The 21,552-nt window shown below is 35.2% G+C and overlaps 2 protein-coding genes across 2 annotated transcripts in view; one reads left to right on the top strand and one right to left on the bottom strand.

Moving 5' to 3' along the window:
- Window positions 1–1,094: 1,094 nt before the first annotated feature.
- LOC125675030 (perlucin-like protein) lies at window positions 1,095–13,569 on the top strand. Its single transcript, XM_048912499.2, has 5 exons — window positions 1,095–1,199; window positions 2,486–2,586; window positions 8,397–8,487; window positions 12,693–12,921; window positions 13,464–13,569. The coding sequence occupies exons 1-5, from the start codon at window positions 1,163–1,165 to the stop codon at window positions 13,516–13,518; spliced, it is 513 nt and encodes a 170-aa protein (XP_048768456.2). The 5' UTR covers window positions 1,095–1,162; the 3' UTR covers window positions 13,519–13,569.
- A 905-nt stretch (window positions 13,570–14,474) lies between these two features.
- Window positions 14,475–21,552, bottom strand: part of LOC125675027 (uncharacterized) — a 48,159-nt gene continuing 41,081 nt past the window's right edge. The window contains exons 11-13 of the mRNA XM_056159034.1: window positions 15,644–15,802; window positions 15,332–15,493; window positions 14,475–15,129 (exon numbers count right to left, since the gene is read on the bottom strand). Coding sequence (XP_056015009.1) covers window positions 14,873–15,129; window positions 15,332–15,493; window positions 15,644–15,802 — 578 coding nt within the window. The 3' untranslated portion in view covers window positions 14,475–14,872. The remainder of the gene's footprint in view (window positions 15,130–15,331; window positions 15,494–15,643; window positions 15,803–21,552) is intronic.

Raw genomic sequence — 21,552 nt, 5'->3', positions numbered from 1 at the left:
GGATCGCCCCATTTAGTCGCCTCTTACGACAAGCAAGGGGTACTGAGGACCTACTCTAACCCGGACAGTGGCGTAGCTTCCATTGAGGCAACCGAGGCAGCTGCCTCGGTAAAAAAAACCCCACCTTTTACGTTGTTAAAATGTCGATAGCTTCTGGGGGGCGCAGCCCCCCAGACCCCCTGCCTCGGTAATATTCGAACCCAAGCTACGCCTATGTCGGATCACCACAGGGTTATACACAGAGTGGAAATACTCAGCAGGTGGTATACAATGTATGCTAATGCCCATCATACATTGTACAGGAGGTGAACACTCCGATCATGTGATGCAGAGTTGTGAATGATTAGCGTGTATTGATTTGTAAGTGATACCAATTTGTAGTTTATTGCTGGTATATTTCCATAATATTCAATAAAATCATTTAGCAACCCTTGTTGTGATGAAGGGCCTCTTGTTCTAATAAAGCATCTCATTTGAAAGAATCGAGCTCGGCCTAAACAGAAGTAATGGCTACTTAATTACGTCTCGCCGGGAAATAGAACATGGAACTTCTGCAATGGGTGTGAGGCATGCCTTAATAAGCTACTGTGGTTTGGTTTGGTTTGAACATATTTTATTGCATATATAATATACAACAGGTTTGAACACAAGTTCTTACAACTTACGAGGTTCTCACCTTAGATTAAGTGATAACAATTGTCATAAACATATGTATAGATAAAATAAATACATGTACATTTAGCATAAAGTGAATTACTATTATGAGAATCTGCCTGAATTAAGTATAAATTTGTGAACAGCATTAAAAATTTTGCTGTTAGTTTCATAACCCAAATTGTCACTGCCCCAAAGTAAAATCCTTGCATCAATAATAGATAATTCTTGTATTTGAAAAAGTTCGTTAAACATAACAAGCTACTGTGAAGGGAGAAATGAAAGAGAGGCCGTAGTTACAGAAACGTGCCGTTTTCGATTTAATATCGTGATTGAATGACAATTTGGAGCTGTGTTAACTTTTCTATCTTCCATAATTTCGATAGTCTTATCAAAATAAGGCAGTGTACCGACCCCCTTATAGACCTAACACACTTTCACGTAATAGGTCCGACAAATCTGAATTTTCCAACAAATAGGTCAACTTATTGATAACAGAACCATCACGATGAACTCCCTCTGTGTTGCTGTCTTCGCTGTTACAGGTTTTAAGATTTACATATATGGTTTTTAGTTTTATCTACGTAATATTCGACGTAGTTAAGGTTCATTGTGCAATCATATTGCTAGGTATTTTCGCAAAGTATATGTATGTGTCACTTGTTTTAATATATGTTAGACCATTCTCTGTAAAACGGGGATCTTATTGTCAACATTTTGAAAATTGGATTAATGCATGTTTTTGTAATGCGTGTTTTGATAAAAGTTGGAGGGAATTTTATTTCTTATAATGTTGATGACAGGGTTGCTGTGTTGAAATACTGTTCAAGTGGATCATAATAATGAAAAGATCTCGGGAATATTTCCATAATGAACAGAACAAAAATGTTTGGAGCTATTACGGACTTCAATTTATGAATTGGAGTAAGAAATTCAATTTAAAAATCATATCTTATATTGCATGCCATTGCTTGTTTCAATTCACAAACATTCTTGTTAGTGATACGGTGTTAATGGTACAGTTAAATTCGAGTAAAAAGTAATCAGCATTTTACTGAACTAATTTCTACACATCCCGGGAAGTACATGTACATGGGAGTTCGGTATGAACTTGGGTAGTAATGTACAGTAAGTATGATATCAGTATATAAAGTAGAATTTTATACCATTTAATTTGCTATTATTATTATCATCATCATATTTTTGACCGGCGAACTTGGTTGGGTACCTTATATTTATAGTTTCATATCTTTGCTCTTTAACAGTACATTCACACCCAAGTGATGTGATTGCCTGTACAAATGTATATCAGACATCAGTCGGCGAGAACTGAATACATTGTACACGTATATACTATAAAGGTGTAACGTTACAACTGCAACTAAGTGGTTCAAAGAATCACTGTCTAGCTCGTGAGCGCGTGAGGGGATTAATGACAATGGGACACGCGATGATGTAAGCATAATGGAGATGGTGCGACAAAATGCATAACGACTTTGATTTGATCAATATAAGTATACAAAGCATGCATCTGTAACAATCCATTGGTTTGAAAACATTGCTAAATAATCGAGATATTTTTCAGTTCATTTTAATCTTTACGGAAACATGAACTCTTTAAAAAAAAAAATAAAGGGGGCGAGGGATGGGGGTGGGAGCACTTGCAGATATTGAAGGAAATACAACACAATTTTTACAAAAATGTATGTCAGTAATATTTGCTGAATTATCTGTCTATCAGACGGTCTATTATCAACTGATATGTAAATTATTAATTGCATTTAATCATAAATTCGTTTTGATAAATGTTGCGATTAATTGGTAATTTTAGGTATTATAGCTGTATATTCGGTTTGTCCCGTGGACTGGGCGGAGTATAAAGGAGAATGCATGTACTTTGGTCATGACAGAAGATCCTGGCTAGACGCAGAGGTAAAGGACGATTTTCAAATTGGACAAATTACGATTACCACGGATGAAACGTAAATACTATATGTACACTTGATGCCAATCATTATCCGTCCTTTTCGTTTTGGTAAAACTGATGGTCTATAGTTATTATACCCTCCCACTGCGTTTTCATATGCCGACGACACGCACTGAATTATGGATATGATATGAGCAGCCTTAAACATTGCACTGTGTACTTTTATAGAGAGTTCCTAAGAGGCCCATGGGCCGCAACACTCACCTGAATCACCACCTCGTACACATATATGGCTTATAGGTAGTGACGAGAGATACCATTGATACACATCAAGTTGAACATTTGTTCACTCGTTGCATATTTTGTTCACAAACTGTATCGAATATTTTGCCATACTTGTAAATAATTGATTCTTTGTTATTCTGACTGCCTAATTGGTGTAACCAGTTCGTCCGTACTACCTGTATAAAGTGGTTCCGTTAAACTCGCTATGTAAATATAACTCAGTAACAAACACTGCGACCCATAACTTTTTTTCCCGTGTTTATAATTCTCGGGTAAACTAAAAAAAATATATAAAAAAACTACACTTCCGAAAAAATTGATGATAGAACACAAGTCCTCTTGAACCTTGAATGCTAGTCTTTCTCTACAGTTGTCTTTCTTGCTCTCACTACCACAACTGTATTCGAGTGAAAACCCACTTTCACGCTTAATTTCATTGTTTGTACTAATAGGGTATTGAATGTCATGACTATCTAATTGTGTACAGAGACATAAATAACAGAGATTAGCGACTCCTTCAACAGTATGTTTAACACTTGAAATATGTGACGGTCCCACTTATAAATTCTTAATTTTTATCTATTGGTTTGTTAAATTGGTGTTGATTTAAGGTATTAAATGTATAAAGAAACGATAATGAACAATTTTGAATGATTTAAATCAAAATAGATGTTTATTGTTTAATGATGAAAGTGAAGTAGATCAAATCTACATGACTGGTAAATTAAAAACTGATGTTTTTGCACTAGATACTTTTTTGAAGAGTTATCCACCCTTGTTTCTAAGAATAAATGATTAGATTTAGTTCATATTTTCATGAAGAGAAATTGTATGTAACTTTTTACGAAGAGGTATGTATGGAAATATAATTTCTTTTAAAAATATTTTAATCAAACATACTCTCCCTTAGTCTTAAATGTAAAATTCAAGGTGAAATAAATCAAGCAGTGATCAAAAGTTTGAAAAATGCCTATGGCAGATTATTTTTTATTTGACGAACCCTTCAAAATGACACCACGATTACGGAAATTCCACCATCTATTTACTAGATATGAAATATGATATACATGTAATCTAATTGAAATTAGATGTTAGAATCCGCTCGCATACACGCATAATGTTATGTATACGAGTATGCGAGCGGATGTAACATATACTTTTAATCAGATATTGCAAGTATATGTATATTGTACTTAATAATAGTTGAATAAATACTTTTATATGTACTAGAAAATATCTTTGTTAATAATACTTTCAATGAAAAAGGTCAATGAAATCTCATTTTGTTTTTAATTTTGTTTAATCTTAATTTGATATGTTGAATGAAAGAAGAGAAATAATTGAATTTACTTTCAAGTTTAATATAGGATTAAACATTCTTTTTGAAGAATTTATCGATGTGTAAACTCCAGACATTTTACTCACAAACTGAATAAAAGTGCGAAGCACTTTTGTGTTAAGTTTGTGAGTAAAATGTCCGGAGTTTACACATCGGTAAATTCTTCAAAAAGAATGTTTGATTCTTATAATTTCAATCATTCACTTCATTAACAATTGCAAAAATTTGAATAGTTTCCCCGCACTATGTTATTTGTTTTCAGGCGTGTATGAATACATCGCGTTTTCGGATTTATTGATGTATAAACTCTTGTTCAGCTTTATTTTTGTCCAATCAAAACACTTGTAATAAATAACATTGGAATTATGAATAAATAAAGATTCTTAAAGATGAAATTTACTTCCAAGTAAAGCCAGTTAGGAATATTAAAGATGTGTAATGATGGAATTTACTGTCCAGTAAAGTCAGTAGAAGTTAACTTTATGACAAGTAAAGGTGAAATTTCAGGACATCATCTATCTGCTTTACTTGATTAAATACTAATTTTAATGAACCTCAAAGTCCCTGAAATTTCATATTTACATACATGTAGAGGTAAAGTTAAACCAATGTGGGACTTTACATTACCTTTACGTCAAATTAAAGTTAATGTTTACCAACTTTGCCTTAAATCAGTAAAGTCATTCAAAGCCAATGCAAATACTAAATTTACATTACCTTTACTTGCTTTGTAAAGCCGTTTTTTGATGCAGTGTTTATACTTGGAGTACCGTTCACTTCTATCATACATTGGAATGAACGTAACAAGTTTTATGATCAACAGATATACCAGTGATCAAAATTAAACTAGGCAACTAATCTATATCATATAATGTATATATTTACAACTAATATATGTCATATAATGTATATATTTACAACTAATCTATGTCATATAATGTATAGATTTACAATTAATCTATGTCATGTAATGTATATATTTACATTTTCAACTGTTTTCTCTTATATAACACTATTACGTGCAATACGTATCTATCAGTGTATGGATACCTATACGGGGTCAATAGAGGTCACGGCTGTGCGCATGAACATTTGTTAAAAGTAGGTTACATGTACTACTTTTACTAAGGTAATAAACATCAAGGCTAGCCATCGTTCTCGCTTACAACAGAAGTCTAGGCCTGTCAATAGATGAAACCAACATCACAAAATGTATTTCTGATTTTATTTGTATTCCAATCAGTGGACTTTCATCAATGAGAAAACCATTTCTGTAAAACAGTGTATGTCTAAAATTTCGTCTGCTACACCCTGGTCACCCTTATGTAAACAATGGCTGAATTTGGCAACTTTGATACTGATGATGCGGAAATATACCTACTGCTAGACGATGGAACCAAAAAAAATGTATCGATTCAACAGAAGCAATAAGTGAGCTCATGTTTGTCAACAATTACGAATCCAAATCCAAACCGTCCCTTACCTTCGTGTACTTCCACATCCTCTGCGATATTATGTAGATTCATCTACGGCCTCTGTCCTGTCTATAAATGATTTGCGTACACCTGACGACTGCCGCTCTGTTCTTCATGTTCCTCGACCTCAGTCTTCTGTTAACTACGTAATGTTCACAGAATATCTCACACTCACGGATTTTTCTTACGAGTCCTTGCGGATCTCCTATTCGTAGTCAATCGCAAGTATTCGACATCGTAAATCACTCGTCGGTATCCGTTAATAACTCGTCACAACTCGCACACACTCCTAAGGATCCGTCAAAGTAGGGGCAAATTTTTTGACATGTCAAAAAAAATTAAAAATTCACGATTGTCCGCGGTTTTCCGTAAATAACTTGCAACAATCCGTAAGTATCGTAAACTGGTCACAAGAACACTTAAATTGCTCGTAAGAATTCGTAAAACCCTCGTAAAAAGGTTTTTTTTTTACGACTCTTTGCGGTTAGTTTACGATATGTTACGGATAGTTTACGAGTTGTTTATGGATTATTACGAATGCCTAAGTGATATTTACGATTCCATTCACGTCCGGTTACAATCGCTTTACGGATTGTTCAGAGTCATTCGAGCGCTTTACGTATAGACACGGTTACATACGTAAACTTTACGATTAATACCACCTTCACACTCACGGATTTTTCTTATGAGTCCTTATGGATCTCCGACTCGTAGTCAATCGCAAGCATTCGTAAATCACTCGTCGGTATCCGTGTCTAAATCGTAACAATCCGTGTACCTTTACGGATTTGTAGAATACGTACTGACCCGTAAGAAAAATCCGCGACTGTGAAGGTACCATTAACAGTTCTTCATTTGATGGAACTTTGTTTTGTGTTTTCTTCATTTTGAACGAAGCGTTGTGTTAGTCAACAATGTGAAATGTATGGAAACATGTTCTTTCACAATTCAGGAATGGTTATCGATCAAAAATGTCAATATAAGGAATACACATGCAAGGTATCATTATATAAATATTGTATGTAGTTGAGGGTAACATTGAAAATTTCAAAGTTACCCTCAACTACATGCAATATTTGTTGTATTATGCTGAATGTTATGTAAACAGGAAAGTAGAAAAACCTACGTCTGTTGACATTTGATCAATCACTGTCATGCGACAGTTCGTATATCGATGCGGGTATTCCTGTTTATTACAAACGGTCAAATGACGTCGTCTAACAATTTACGGCGAACCTTACGCGCATGAATTTGACGCATGTGATATTTTTTTTTATAATATTACCCGTTGTCAAGTACCGTTACCCGTTGCTATATATTATCACCCTGGGGCGCGTGCTTTCTGTTCTCAGAGGGTAATGATATGTATTTTCAAATGCTTCTCGATCAATCAGATTCGAGTATTTTACATGAAAATATAATAATTTGAAATATCGATCGGGATATAAATACGGGTTGGTACGTGATCAGCTTTTCCATAAATGGCTTTATGGAATTTGATCACGTGACCAACCCGTATTCATATCCCGACTTCATGGAATTAACCTGTATCTATATATCCTGATAGCTATTTTAAAATGATACCCCTTTTTTTAAATGTTGTGTACAAAACCGATCCAAATTAACTAGCTGAACCAATTTTAGGAATATCATTTCAGCAAGAAATTAGCCCGTGAAAACGTTCATTTGGAATGGATGTTTCAAATCGTACACAACAGCGAAAATTCGTTTATCTTTAAACGGTATGTAAGCTAGGTGTGAACAACAACACCGAATACTGCATGTAAATTATACTGTCCCGATAGTGTCGTCATTGAAAACGCATTTGCATGGTATCGACGTCGTGTTAAAACAACTTTACCCAACGCTCCGTCATGATGGCATGCTCATGACAGAGCTAGCGGCATATTTGCACTTTCTGATCATTGCCCTGTCGGGATATCGTAGGGTTCTTGGCTTTAATACAAATAGACTACGTCTTGATGTTAATTGTTACAAGTCAGAATAACCAACAGAAATCAATCACAAATAATTCAAAGGATTTGCAATATTTTATAATTATTTATAGAAAAAATATAACAATAAAAATTGATAGCTTACAGGAAGTCTAACATCAGTTCACATAACGGTGTTTAGTCACAATGTTTTCACACACGAGAATAAGTTATAAATCAGACGTAAGTGCAGTCCAGCCCCCAAATCCCAAATCAATGTAATTCAGTAGAGTGTTTATCAACACACAATTTACAGTGTATACTAAAACAACCTTCTAGAAAATTTTACGTCAGGAACGGTAATGCAGGTGAACACATTCTATTGACCCTGACAACCATCCTTCTAAAAATAAAACACCGAGAGGCGTGCACAGAACACGTGTGTCAATCAAATACAATATACATGTATTACACAACATGGTTAATTTCAAATTAGTAGAATCCGATGTTGATCTTAGATCGCAACTATGAACTACAGATATGATTTTACCACGGGGTTTTCTTCGACAAGTCTTCACTTTGACGAGGAAGATGCAGGGTTTGGGGAGGGGGGTGGGATGAGTTTCTCATATGTAGTTGAGATTTTGGTATGTGGAAATGGTAACCATGGTAAAATATGGTAAAACAAGCGTTGAGCTAGCAGATTTATAGCGAGATGAAATTCAAAGGTTGATGAGAAAGGATAGTACTATTATCGAATTTGTAAATATTCTTTATTTCAGAATCACTGTCGGAAATTACAGGCATATCTGGTGACGGATGACAATCCCGATAAACACAGCTTCCTTTCCAAAGTTGCGAGCGTTCTTCACTGTAAGTCGAAACAATATAAAAGGTCTTGTAAGTTCTATAAATGAGGCAATGATGCAATCACCGCCCAATGTCGAAAAATCAAGGGCCTCAGATTCGACTCGTTCGCGATTTCCTATAAGGGGTGGGGGTATATACAGCACCGTCTTAGGCTTTAACTCTGAATCTTTAAAGTATGGTAAAACGTACGTATTATGCTTAACTACATATCTATGGAATGTCAAGGTCACAAACTGGGAACACGACACATTGGTTTGAGGAAAATTTCAAATATTACAAGTGTGAACATCATAGTTCAAGATCAAAGGTCATTATAAATGGTACCCAGCACATCTACATTAGATGATCATCGATCGGTATATGTATGTCAATTATCAAAAGCCTACCGCAAAAGACAAAACAGAAACAGTCCGGACATAGTTTATAGCAGGTATCGATACGAATTGTTCTCCTGAAGTCTTCAGGTATATTAATTGCCTATCCCTTCGTTCTGTTTACATGAAGAGTTCCCGCAAAATATACCACGTGTGTTTGTAAATGATGTTAACTCGTTCGTTGTTAATCTACTTTAACAAATCAAATATAGAATTCGTTAATTCATTTCAGATATATTTTCGTCAGAATTTTGTTTGAATATTAGTTCAAGGATCGCTATATCATTTATTTTTACGGAAAGTTAAATGCAACACATCGAAGTCCCTATTCATCTAATCCGAGTTTTATCCCCTCTCCTCCTTGTATTCATGCGCCATTGAAAATATTTGTATAGACTTCATAAGCCTTTCGTCATTATTGTTTGATTAAATTTTGATTATATCATACACAACTTTATTAACAATGTCAACAAATCTGAAACTCAGTGAAAGACATGCAATGTCTGCTTTCATATCCGCAGTCTCATCTTCTCCCAACTGTTTTCAAATTTCAGTTGCAGCCCTGCTAGGCTAGGTCGATGTCGATGCCTGATTCTCAGATATTTTCACATTCTTTCACGAACAATCACAGGCATCTGAAGTATGAATATCACTACCCCCCCCCCTCCCTTTTTGATAATTTTTTTGTGGCAAGTTCTCTGAAATGTGTGAATTCCCTGTCTATCTCATCCCTCGTTTCACGCATTTTATAACCTTTAGAGATTGGCCTTCTACCGCTGTGTATTGTATTATACTGGTAGAAGGCCAATCTCTAAATTTTACAAAAAGCGTGAAATGATTACATATTAAATCGAAAGGGGGATGGGTCAGACAGGGAATTCACACATTTCAGAGAACTTCTTGCCACAAAAAAATTATCAAAAAGGGTGTGTGTGGGTGAGTTAGTAATATCCATACTTCAGGTGCCTGTGTGAACAATATGTGCGTTCCATTGACATTATTAAGAATTTTAAGTGCACAGCAATGATTTTATTTCACAAAACATGCACCGTCAGTCAAACTATATTCATTTGCGTATTAGCAAGGGTGGTAATGAAGCGGTTAATCCGGACGAACGTGATGCCAACGAGAAGCTTGCTATGCGAGTCGACTCAAAGACCCTCTACTCGAAGAGAGGCGTGGCAAACAAATATTGACAAAATGATGCCATTATTTACGAAACACAATCGAAAAATTCGTATAATAAATAATCGTCATCTAAGGATAAAACCAATTGTGCTTTTGCCGAACAAATGATACACCACTTCCAGTGACGGATTTAAGGGGCGTAGGAAGACCCACTTGGCACCCCCTTCCCCGTTAAATGTTCAAACCTATGGTAAATCGTGGTTTTTTAAAAATTCAAAATGACGTTAACAATAAAAGAAGCAATCATTTTTGTTTTCACTATTAGCGAAATAAATGACAAGCTCTTTGATTTATTGTTACTTTTATTAACTCACCTGAGCTGAAAGCTCAAGTGAGCTTTTCTGATCGCCTGTTGTCCGTTGTCTGTCCGTTTGTTTGTCTATCTGTCGGTCTGTCCGTCTGTAAACTTTTTACATTTTTGACTTCTTCTCCAGAATCACTGGGACAATTTCAACCAAACGTGGCCAAAAGCATCCTTAGGTGAAGGACTTTCACATTTGTTCAAATGAAGGGCCATGTTCCTTTCAAAGGGGAGATAATAGCAAAAATGCAAAAATAGGGTGGGGTCATTTATAAATTTTCTTCTCAAGAACCACAGAGCCAGAAAAGCTGAAATTTACAGGAAAGCTTCCTGACAATGTGTAAATTCAAGTTCGTTAAAATCATGGCCCCCAGGGGTCGGATGGGGCCACAATAGGGGATCAAAGTTTTACATACAACTATATAGGAAAACTCCTTAAAAATCTTCTTCTCAAGAACCACTGAGCCAGAAAAGCTGAAATTTACATGAAAGCTTCCTGATATAGAGCAGATTAAAATTTGTTCAAATCATGGCCCCCGGGGTCGGATGGGGCCACAATAGGGGATTAAAGTTTTACATACAAATATATAGGAAAGCTCTTTAAAAATCTTCTTCTTAAGAACCACTGAGCCAGAAAAGCTGAAATTTACATGAAAACTTCCTGATATAATGCAGATTCAAGTTTGTAAAAATCATGGCCTCCAGGGGTAGGTTGGCGCCACAATAGGAACTAAGGTTTTACACGCAAATATATATGGGAAGTCTTCAGATATTGGCCAAGGTGACTCAGGTGAGCGATGTGGCCCATGTCCACTTGTTAGAAGAACTTATATTTCATTCCAAAAATCCTTAGAATTTGTGTCATTTTATTACATGTAATTTCACTTCATTAAATTGACCAAATAAAGAACAAAATGACTACGTAGGAGACATATGTCAAACCTCTAAAATATATCAAATCCAGGACTTTCCGGGTGCTTCGCCGCCGGGTCCCACCATGGCATTGTCCTGAACCCATTGAGGGTCTTAGGGTGGTCCTCAGACCCTTGTCTCATGATGCTGCGCTTCCCGACTTTTCAACCTCAATAGCTAACTAATGATTTGCTGTGCTTATTTTTAAAAACAGTGACACCTACGATTTGTGATTAACCTTTTCTCTCTTAAACTCTTGACAGAATACACATTTGTTATATCAATTTCAACAAGGGTGATGTTGTACATGCACATGTATATTCCATTCGTCATTAACTCAATTTTTGCAGCTACAATGATAAGATAACGGCATGCATAATGCCACGATTAATCCAAATTAATTCTAACTTGTCTTAGTATTATCAGATGACTTCTAACTTTGGTATATATATCGCGATTTGTCATTTGCTTATATATGTTCCTGTGTCATATTTAATTTTAGCGACAATGTTGCATGCAAGGGTAAGTTTTTATGCAGAACATTGCAAATTATTGTATTTTCTGATTCCCAGTATTTTCTCAATCTGTCGGATCGAGCCGAGCGATTTCAAAGTCGATCTTTAAAGGACAGCAAAATATACATTTCATGTATAGCCTACACAAATTTTATATGATGAAGTTCGTATCCAACTTCACCATCAATATCTACATTTATAATTTTGATAAATTGCCTCCTTTTAGAAATATCCATAGGTAATCTTGACATTAGCATATATACAATATACATGTATATATCCATCGTACTTTTAATATGAAATAACTTTGAAAAGTTTTCCTTTATACCCTATATATCTTGAAAGATATCCTATTTTAAATGCATTCTCTTTGTGGTACCTTTTTGGATGTTTGCCTATTCTAAGACAACTGTCTTCACAACTAGACGCGTCATTGTGGTTGCTAAGTGAATTATTGCGCGGCTCAAGTGATTTGTATTTTTCAGTATTTTTGTCTCCCTGCATTAAATTACAACAATCTAATTAAAATCAGATCCTAGGATACGCTCACAATTGCAAAGTATACGGCGCGGATCTAAGAAGTCTGAAGTCTGATTTTAATTAGATTGAAATTGTAAAGGATGCCTTTAATTTTTGGACATAATATACGAGTATGATCTGATTTGGATTAATATACGCTTTTCTATAATCCGCGAAAATACCAGTATATTTATTATGAAACAAACAGATCCTCTCTAATTGTGTTTTTTCATAATTATTGCAATCAAAACAAGAAGCACAATGAGGTATTATACAAAGTATATTTTTTTTCTTTGAATGACAGATAATAAAAAATAGTTTTCCCCCTATCTTATAGCTGCAATAAACCAAGTATTTCTTAATACATAAATTCAACATTGATTTTTACATTTCTTAAAGCAATACGCCAAACTGCCTTTTGGATCGGCGCCAGCGATTACACAATTGAGGGTTCGTTCCGTTGGTTGGAGACGGGGTACCCGATAGGGAATTTCTCCGCCTGGGGGGCCGGAAAACCGACCAGAAACGATACCAACAACTGCGTCCGCCTGTTTTACAATGGCGATCAATTCAAGTGGGAAGATATCAACTGCAACGATCGGACTACCTACTTCATTTGCGAGCGTCCGTTAGTAGTATACTGATCATAACATTAAATTCAAATTTTGTTCATATAGAAATAATATTTTGTTTGCAATACGTTATGTGATGGATTAAATAAGCATACCCGAATTTCTACAATTCCTATTTTTATGACAGATGACGTTTTTGATATAGGAACACAATTTCATTTGCAACACCATATGATTTTTGAAAGATGATTTAGATATTGAACATTGATTTTGCTTAAATCTGTTCATTTAATTTGCAAGATTACGCTTTTGAGAGACTGTTTTACAAAATCATATATTCGTTGTTAACATTTCACATAATATAATATTATATTGGAGAAAATAATCATCGTGGTACATGTTACTACTTTTTCCATACAGAGAGATGAAGTCTATGCACGGTATATGTATTCATTTCAAGTTCAAATCACCATTAACAAATGCCACTTACTCAATTCACGAATTTCATTAGCTAATTTCATTAGTTAGTATGAAAATGTGGTGAGAATAAGCTGTATAGGTGATTATATGATGTATTGCTATATTTTCCTTTTCTCAGAGCTCCGGGAAGTGCCTCCGCAACAACGGAGAGTGCTCTCGTCATCGGAAAATGAAATGTACACTTTGTGCTTATCAATGGTGAAATAAATCGAATATGACTTATACATGTATAACATGAACCTTATCCGATACTGTAAATGAGGAAATGATTGCGGTGGTTTTAATTTCGCTATGTTCGTGTTGGGGAATTTTCCGCGAAATGAAAACAACCGCAATCATTTTGCAAGTGTGATACAACACGTTTTGTGTCCGTCATAAAATTTGAATTCCGCGAAAATAAAACCGCCGCAATTAGACCAATATGAAAAACAGCGAACTTTTAGCACCGCGAAATTAAAACCACTTACAGTATTTTGTCGTGAACATATAAAGGCCTATGTATATATACTTTACACACTTTCCTGAATTATGTCGACCGTATCACCGATCTTCTTCAGTCGTGTTTGTCAAGGTGACTCACTATTCTCAAATCAGTAGAAATTCATTTAATCATAAAAGATATGATGGTATTCATTTATAATAAGTATATTTATTATACTTTCATGTAAAATACTCGAACCTGATTGGTCGAGAAGCATTTGAAAAACATATTGTTACCCTCTGAGAACAAAAAACACGCGCTCCAGGGTGATAGTATCTAGCAACGGGTAACAGTACTTGACAACGGGTGATATTATAAAAAAATTATCACATGCGTCAAATTTATGCGCGTACGGTTCGCCGTAGATTGCTAGACGACTTCGTTTGAGCGTTTGTAATAAACGCGAGTACCCGCATCGAAATACGAAATATCGCATGACAGTGATTGATCAAATGTCAACAGACGTACGTTTTTCTGATTTCCAGTTTACATAACATTCAGTATGATAAAACAAATATTGCATGTAGTTGAGGGTAACTTTGAAATTTTCAATGTTACCCTCAACTACATACAATATTTATATAATGACAGGAAAGCACAAAATATGCAAATTTGGATAAAAACTTGATTAAAAAAAAATAAATTTCACACATGCACAAAAGACTTTTATTTGAACTCGAGATCTGCGGTTCACCAGCCTAATGCTTTAACTACCGATAGACAAATAAATCGATCGATATAAATACTATAATTACAAAACATTTAAATATTTACATAGTGTCATAAAGAGTATAAGTGTAGTGAGCTTTTAAAAAGAGTTTTTAAAATTATTTTCAAATCATATTTATCCGACGAAAGAGACTGTATGTACATGCATATATGTCAGTGACATACATAAACGTTTCTAAAGTTTGTTATATCAATATTGTTTCAACCCACACCATTACACCAAGAGTCGTTAGACGAAAGGGGAAATTTGCTGACAGAGACGCAAAATGTAAAACGACAAATTAAACAGATGGCAATTTCACTAGATAAGCTGCTGGTTATAACTTTTTGTTATGTACAAATTTGATAAAGTTAATAAGATCCAGTAATACAAAGAATAAAATGGCAATAATGACAAGAACTAAACCAGAACTCCCGATCGCTATAGAGCTCGGGCGCGGATCATAGGCGCTGGACAAGCTCCTATTATACGCGTTTGTCTTCTTTTTGTCTATGAGTAATTTCCCTTTGATTTCTTGGATCCATTCTTGAAGCGTGTAGTTAGCGATGAAACTGCTGTTATAATTGGATGAATCTATAAAAACAATTAGATAGAGCATCACGTGACCTTGTCAGCTAAATTAACACGTTCTCCAAAAACTGCATGTATATGTACAATATCAATATTTACAAAATCAAACAAATTCCCTCTTCCCCCTCTCTCCCTCTACCTACCCATTCACGTCTCTCTCTCTCTCTCTCTCTCTCTCTCTCTCTCTCTCTCTCTCTCTCTCTACCTAGACATTGGAGGCCAGTAAAGGACCACATCCCTGACCCACATAAGATGACATTGTCCGCACTTGTTGGACTGTAACCGTAGTGACACGCATACATAGCCTTATCGTTAGCTTCCAAGACATCAGCATTACTTATATTGGGAGCCGGACCACATGTTGATGCTGCAGATGGACATAGATTTATATAAATGTAGATACATATAATGTTCTAAACCTAACACAATATTCTTCATATTAAGATAATTTGTAATCATTTTCTAATAGACTGAGCTGCGCGACTTGTTTAAATTGAATTTCCCATAATTTTCTTACCTTGACAAGAAAAATCCATTATCTGCCAGACAGACATTGTGCAGTTAATTGAGTTTCTACTGGATGTTGGAAGGAACCCCGCATTACATGAGTATAAGGCGATGTTGTTGAACGCCATCACATCCGCATTTGGAATGGTGGGTGGGGCAGGACAAATCTCTACAATATATCATATGCAAATCCTGAATATAATGTTGGCATTTTGATATAGTTAATGTTGCATAGGAATCGGAATGTGAATGATTCACAGAGCATGGCGTGGTGAGTAAAGAAATCAAAGTACTAATAGTACTGGTAGACGGTGGAGTGGATTGGGAAAAACTTATCTAAGTTGAGCTTAAAACTATGGTGTCCGGATAGGGCCATTTGCAAAAGCGTGACTGCGCGTTAGTCACAACACGCCGTCACGCCAACAAGCAACGCGCCTTCGCGCTCTCACGCCAACAAGCAACGCGCCTTCGCGCAGACAAGCAACACGCCTTCGCGCTCTCACGCCAACAAGCAACGCGCCTTCGCGCAGACAAGCAACACGCCTTCGCGCTCTCACGACAACAATCAACGCGCCTTCGCGCTCTCACGCCAACAAGCATTACGCCTTCGCGCAGCGTTGCTTGTCTGCGCGAAGGCGCGTTGCTTGTTGTCGTGAGAGTGCGAAGTCGCGTTGCTTGTCTGCGCGAAGGCGCGTTGCTTGTTAGCGTGAGAGCGCGAAGGCGCGTTGCTTGTTGTCGTGAGAGCGCGAAGGCGCGTTGCTTGTTGGCGTGACGGCGTGTTGTGACTAACGCGCAGTCACGCTTTCGCAAATGGCCCTATCCGGACACCATATAAAACAGTACCGATATTCTAACTGCCTGAATGAGCAATCATTAATGATAATTAACTTTGTAATCATAATTCAATAATGGTAAAACAGGGTAAAAAGTTAGATAGTTTATTTAATCCAAAAGAAACATGGACATCTACATGTATATATACTTATGAATTAACAATTTTTGCCAATAATCTCCGAAAAGCATGCTTCTTATTTACTCCTTGTACCTTTTATATTTCGCCATATGTTAGGTGAATGCAGTAAGCTATAACAAAATCTAACTTGATTAGTAAATATCGTAAAATTAATAAAAAAAAAAAACACCCCACCTACTTTCCTTTTCGATAACTACTCGGAAATATAAAAAATGAGAGTAAAGTGGCGGATCTAAGCCAGGTTTTCAAATGATAACTTAAGGATGTTCTCTCCTGGTTTGAGTTTTTTCAGAAGTATCAAACTTTTTTGATAAACCATTTTAATTGATACATCTTTATCCGAAAGACATTTAAAACATAAAAAAGAGTATGTTAGTGTGGACTTTAAAGAATTACAGCCCCTCAAAGTTGCCCCTTTGCTGAAACTTAATTTTTCATGAAAATCACCAATTTTCACAAGAAACACACTATAAATAAATATTAAGGACAGAATAATCTTGGCTTTCTTGTATTTTATGAAAATTAAGCATAATTGATTAATTCAATAACTTTTACATAAAATATATCACCAATTCTACAAAAAATGAAGTATTAATTAACATAATTGTATAAAATATCACACAAATTTGAAGACCTATTTCATCAAAAAATTCAACCTAGGGAGAATATCTGTATCAAACTTTTTCTGAAATTACTAATGTAGATTTGAATCATATTTTTGCTTAATTTAAATGAAAAAAATGTGTGGGGTAGTGTGCATTGGAACAAAGATTTGAACCATTTTGTGTCCCCACCCCTTCTTACACTGACATACATTCTAAACAATAACAATATACGATTTGTTATAAAATGTGTATTTTTCAATTCATATTTTCAAATTCTATATATTTATTTCATTATATGATAAATAATCAGAAAACATAAACAATATATGCATATATACAATACTAATTCATTTACAACTACAGAATGTGTAAAACATATGCCCCCGCATCAGCATTTTCTAATTTCCATGCACTGTGACCTTGATCTTTGACCTTCTGACCCCAAAATTAATAGACATCTTCCTTTCTTGGTATGTATCCTTATGTCCAAATTTGGTTGGAATAGAATGCAAAGTACTTGAGTTATTATCCAGAAACTAGTTTTAACAGTCAACTTCCATGTGGCCATGAGGAAGAAATCTGCACTTCCTGGTATGGTTCTTCATATGATGATAGCACGACTCATCCCTCTCACTGTGGTTACCAAATGGATGTAGCTAAAAAGCAAACATTGGAACTCAATTTCTATCAATACTGTAAATTCTTAACAATAGAACAGAATATACTATTAGGTTTACCACCAGACTGCTAATACACCAACTTCAACTAACTCCAATTTTTGTCTAGCCAGGGATTATGTTTTAATGCCTTGCTCAACAAATTGTTACTCTAAAAGAATTTCTCATGCAAAATGTTATATATGAATCTGTTAGTGCATAAATAACTGTTTATGAAATATACATATATGCTGAAATTCTAATCAGGATTTTTTTTTTTAAATGTGCATTTTCAATACCCTATAAACACATTTTTACATTATTAAAACTTTTTGACAATTACACTTTGAAGGAATAATTAAAATAAAATTTCGATAAAATAATTTAATTTTCCAGAACTGATTAGAAACAAATTATCAATCTAGTTGCCCAAAAGAAACATATCTATACATGTATATGTAGTCAACGAAATTATCTTTTGTTTTAACTAATTTGTACACGAATAATTCTGTAGATTGGAGAAACCCTCCTTTTCCCTTTGAACTCCCTTTAATGAATTAAATTCGCTGTATACTTTGGCGATTTTTTAAAACAATGATCTAGATTACACTTTTTAATCAAAATTATGCTTCAATAATGATACATTGAACGTTAGGAGCGAGATTCGTTCATGACCGACTAGGCGGGATCGGAAAGATTGCATATCAATTTAGGTACAGATCTACATAGTTTGTAGATTTTATTTTCATAAAAAAAATTCTTGTATATTGAAAAACTTACGAATTCATTCAATACTATATCAGCAGCCTTTGATTCGGGTACTACATCGCTAACATCCTTCCATCCCCCCCTCTCATCTGACACTATGTACAGTACTGTAGTGTGTCACCATGTGCGTGGTTGTGCCAGCTTGTCTGTAATTTTCTTTGTCTGCCACTCACTTGTGAGAATATCGGATGCAGACTGATCTATAACCGCCGTTTTACTTCATGTATGTTTCTGGACTGCTTTAGAATAGACTAAATGCGACATCGTACAGTGTGTGTCTTCGAGTTCGAGTTTGTTTACAATCGTAACGTCATCATGAATGTCGTAAAATGAGAAAATAAATAAAAAATGGCCATGTTTTAATTAATTTTTGTAAGTTAATTAACATTACTTACAAATAAAAACAGATATTAATGTTCTTCTTTGTGCATACAAAATAAAACACACGCATCCCCATAGTTACAACTTTAAAAAGTATGGAGACTCACTCGCGGTAAAAGTACCAGGAGAGTACACCCTTAAGATGATACGATATGGAAGGCGAAGATAACGAACATTGATCCATCTCATAAATCCCACAAGCAATACAAAATAAAGAGTTGGGCAAACACGGACCCCTGGACACACCAGAGGTGGGATCAGGTGCCTAAGAGGAGCAAGCATCCCCTGTCGACCGGTCACACCCGCCGTGAGCCCTATATTTTGATCAGATAAACGGAGTTATTCGTAGTCGAAATCCGTGTACCACGAACGCTCTAATAATCAGTATGAAACACGCCAGAGAGCATTTGACCCAATGATACATGTAGGTTGTATTAACAAACTAGATCGTTATAACGACCATAGAATTCGCGATATGCTGAATTTAAACGAGACTGTTGAAACCCCTGTACCATCAACTTGTTTGTCAGTAGATTGCCTCGATTTAAAAACTGACCATACGCAGAACAAGCTCTTGCGTATCGAATCAGTTGAGAGATATAAACACCATATGCAAATGATTATGGAATATTGCTACATAAATATGGAAAGTTGACGACAGAGAAGCTGAAATCACCCCGTTTGTAATAAAGTTGAGTTGTTAGTTTGCCGTTAAAATCTACTTTCATTGAAGTATCTCAATATGAAGCAGAAATGGACGACTCTGTGATATATTTTATTTCGAGCTCGCAGGGATATATCGAATCGACATATGAATGAAAGTTATTATTGTTAATAGATTAAACGTCGACGATATATCTAAATGTTGAATTGAAGGCCACAGCGAGATATTTTTTCTTCTCACGTAGACGTTTAATTCGAAAAAATTCTGCTTCATATGAAATCATAAGAAGTAAATCCGTTGTTTATCAATGCTTGATTCTGATCTTACAGAATAAATGATTTTTAATAATTGTTGAATAAATAATTTAAAAAAATGCCTGTCCGTTTCTTCATTACGTGATTTTATTGTTGAATCCGCCTAATGGAAGTTTCCAAAACGAAACGCCCAGAACATTTCAACCATGCCACCAATCGCACATTCTCGGGTCTTCCCGACAAGCCTAGAAGGTGCGATTGGTTTACAACATTGTGTAGGTGCTCAGTGTTAGTTATATTTATAATAGTTTTGACTAGGCCACTATTTATTATCTTATAGTTTTATAATTGTATTACTTATATACATCTCATTCAACAAAGGACACCCCTTCCCAAGGCCAACGATCTGATATATTGATGATTTTCTTTATTACGATATGCATCTTATATTTTCGATAATCTTAAGTTTTCCCCATGATTATAAGTCACTGTTACGGATTTTTGCAATAATTCATTAACAGATACTGATTTGTACAAATACATGGATAAATACCGAAAAAGTTTTTATTTTGGTTGAACATGTTTTGCACGAGACATGGATCTTGAAAGTAAGTCGAAAACTGTCCAATATGTCAGATATGAAATGGCACGGGACAGTTCTGGGAAGTTCGTGCCTTACAACTGTAAAGTTAAATACATTTTATCGAAATTAGGTTATATACACTACTTGACAATGTCCAAAAAATCAGGCCACTGTTTACAATTTAGCAGTTTTTCTGTTTGTCATTAATGTAGTGCATTATGTTTTCGATTATTGCATTTCACGAGAAGAAACTACAAGCATTCATAATTTTGCCATTAACTTGTCAACTTGACAAAAACCAACATTATAAACATATTCGCAATTCTGAGTTTTAAATTTTGAAATTATGAACGATCTTTCATTTTGTCTTTGGCCGACTATTCGGCATGACGGATTACAATTGCATTCATGAAATCATTATCTAATTTTGACTTCCTAGAGAGATCATTTCTACTACTATTATTATTATTTTCTAAACAGCATTGTATCATGTATAACATAAAGGGGATTAATCAGTAGGCAATGTATATATACTGGACCAAATTTCTAACTCCCCAAGTTAATAATTTCTAAATTTTACAAACCTTTGCAGTTATGCAATTTGTAATTTATAATATCGTCAGCTAACTAAAATGCTGACCTTTTTAGCACAAAAATTTCAAGAACGCGTTCGTAGCCACTGGACCGTAGCGGGTTTTGTTGAAATTGAAAATCTCGTGCTCGATTGGTTCTTCTGGCTTGTTTTTCAAAATTCTTTGTTTTCTTGTTCTCAATACACTCATTTGTATTTGAAAAACACAAAATTACTGAAGTCAAATGCGGTGCATGTCGACAGAGGAACGCACAAGAGCAGTTGGCATGGTCCATGCTGGCTGCAGTTTACGAGAGGTTTGCTTTCTTCCATTACTTTCGATCTTTTGCGAAAAACTTTCAGATACACAGTGTAGGAAACAATTTAAAAATTCAATTGCATTGATCATTTTCACAGGTTGCTAGAAATTTCATTAGAGACCACAAGACCATCGCAAACCTAAT

The sequence above is a fragment of the Ostrea edulis genome, chromosome 3 (genome assembly GCF_947568905.1).
Source record: "Ostrea edulis chromosome 3, xbOstEdul1.1, whole genome shotgun sequence".
In the NCBI taxonomy this organism is placed as follows: Eukaryota; Metazoa; Mollusca; class Bivalvia; order Ostreida; family Ostreidae; genus Ostrea; species Ostrea edulis.
Note: the sequence above shows the minus strand (reverse complement) of the source record. Positions and strands in the feature narration are given on the sequence as shown.

Bases quoted from the DNA above. Each gene is read 5' to 3' on its own strand.
- LOC125675030 (XM_048912499.2), top strand. From the start codon at position 1,163: ATGAACTCCCTCTGTGTTGCTGTCTTCGCTGTTACAG. The intron at 8,488-12,692 runs GTAAGTCGAAAC...CATTTCTTAAAG, and splicing joins AGTTGCGAGCGTTCTTCACT to CAATACGCCAAACTGCCTTT. The intron at 12,922-13,463 runs GTTAGTAGTATA...TCCTTTTCTCAG, and splicing joins TACTTCATTTGCGAGCGTCC to AGCTCCGGGAAGTGCCTCCG.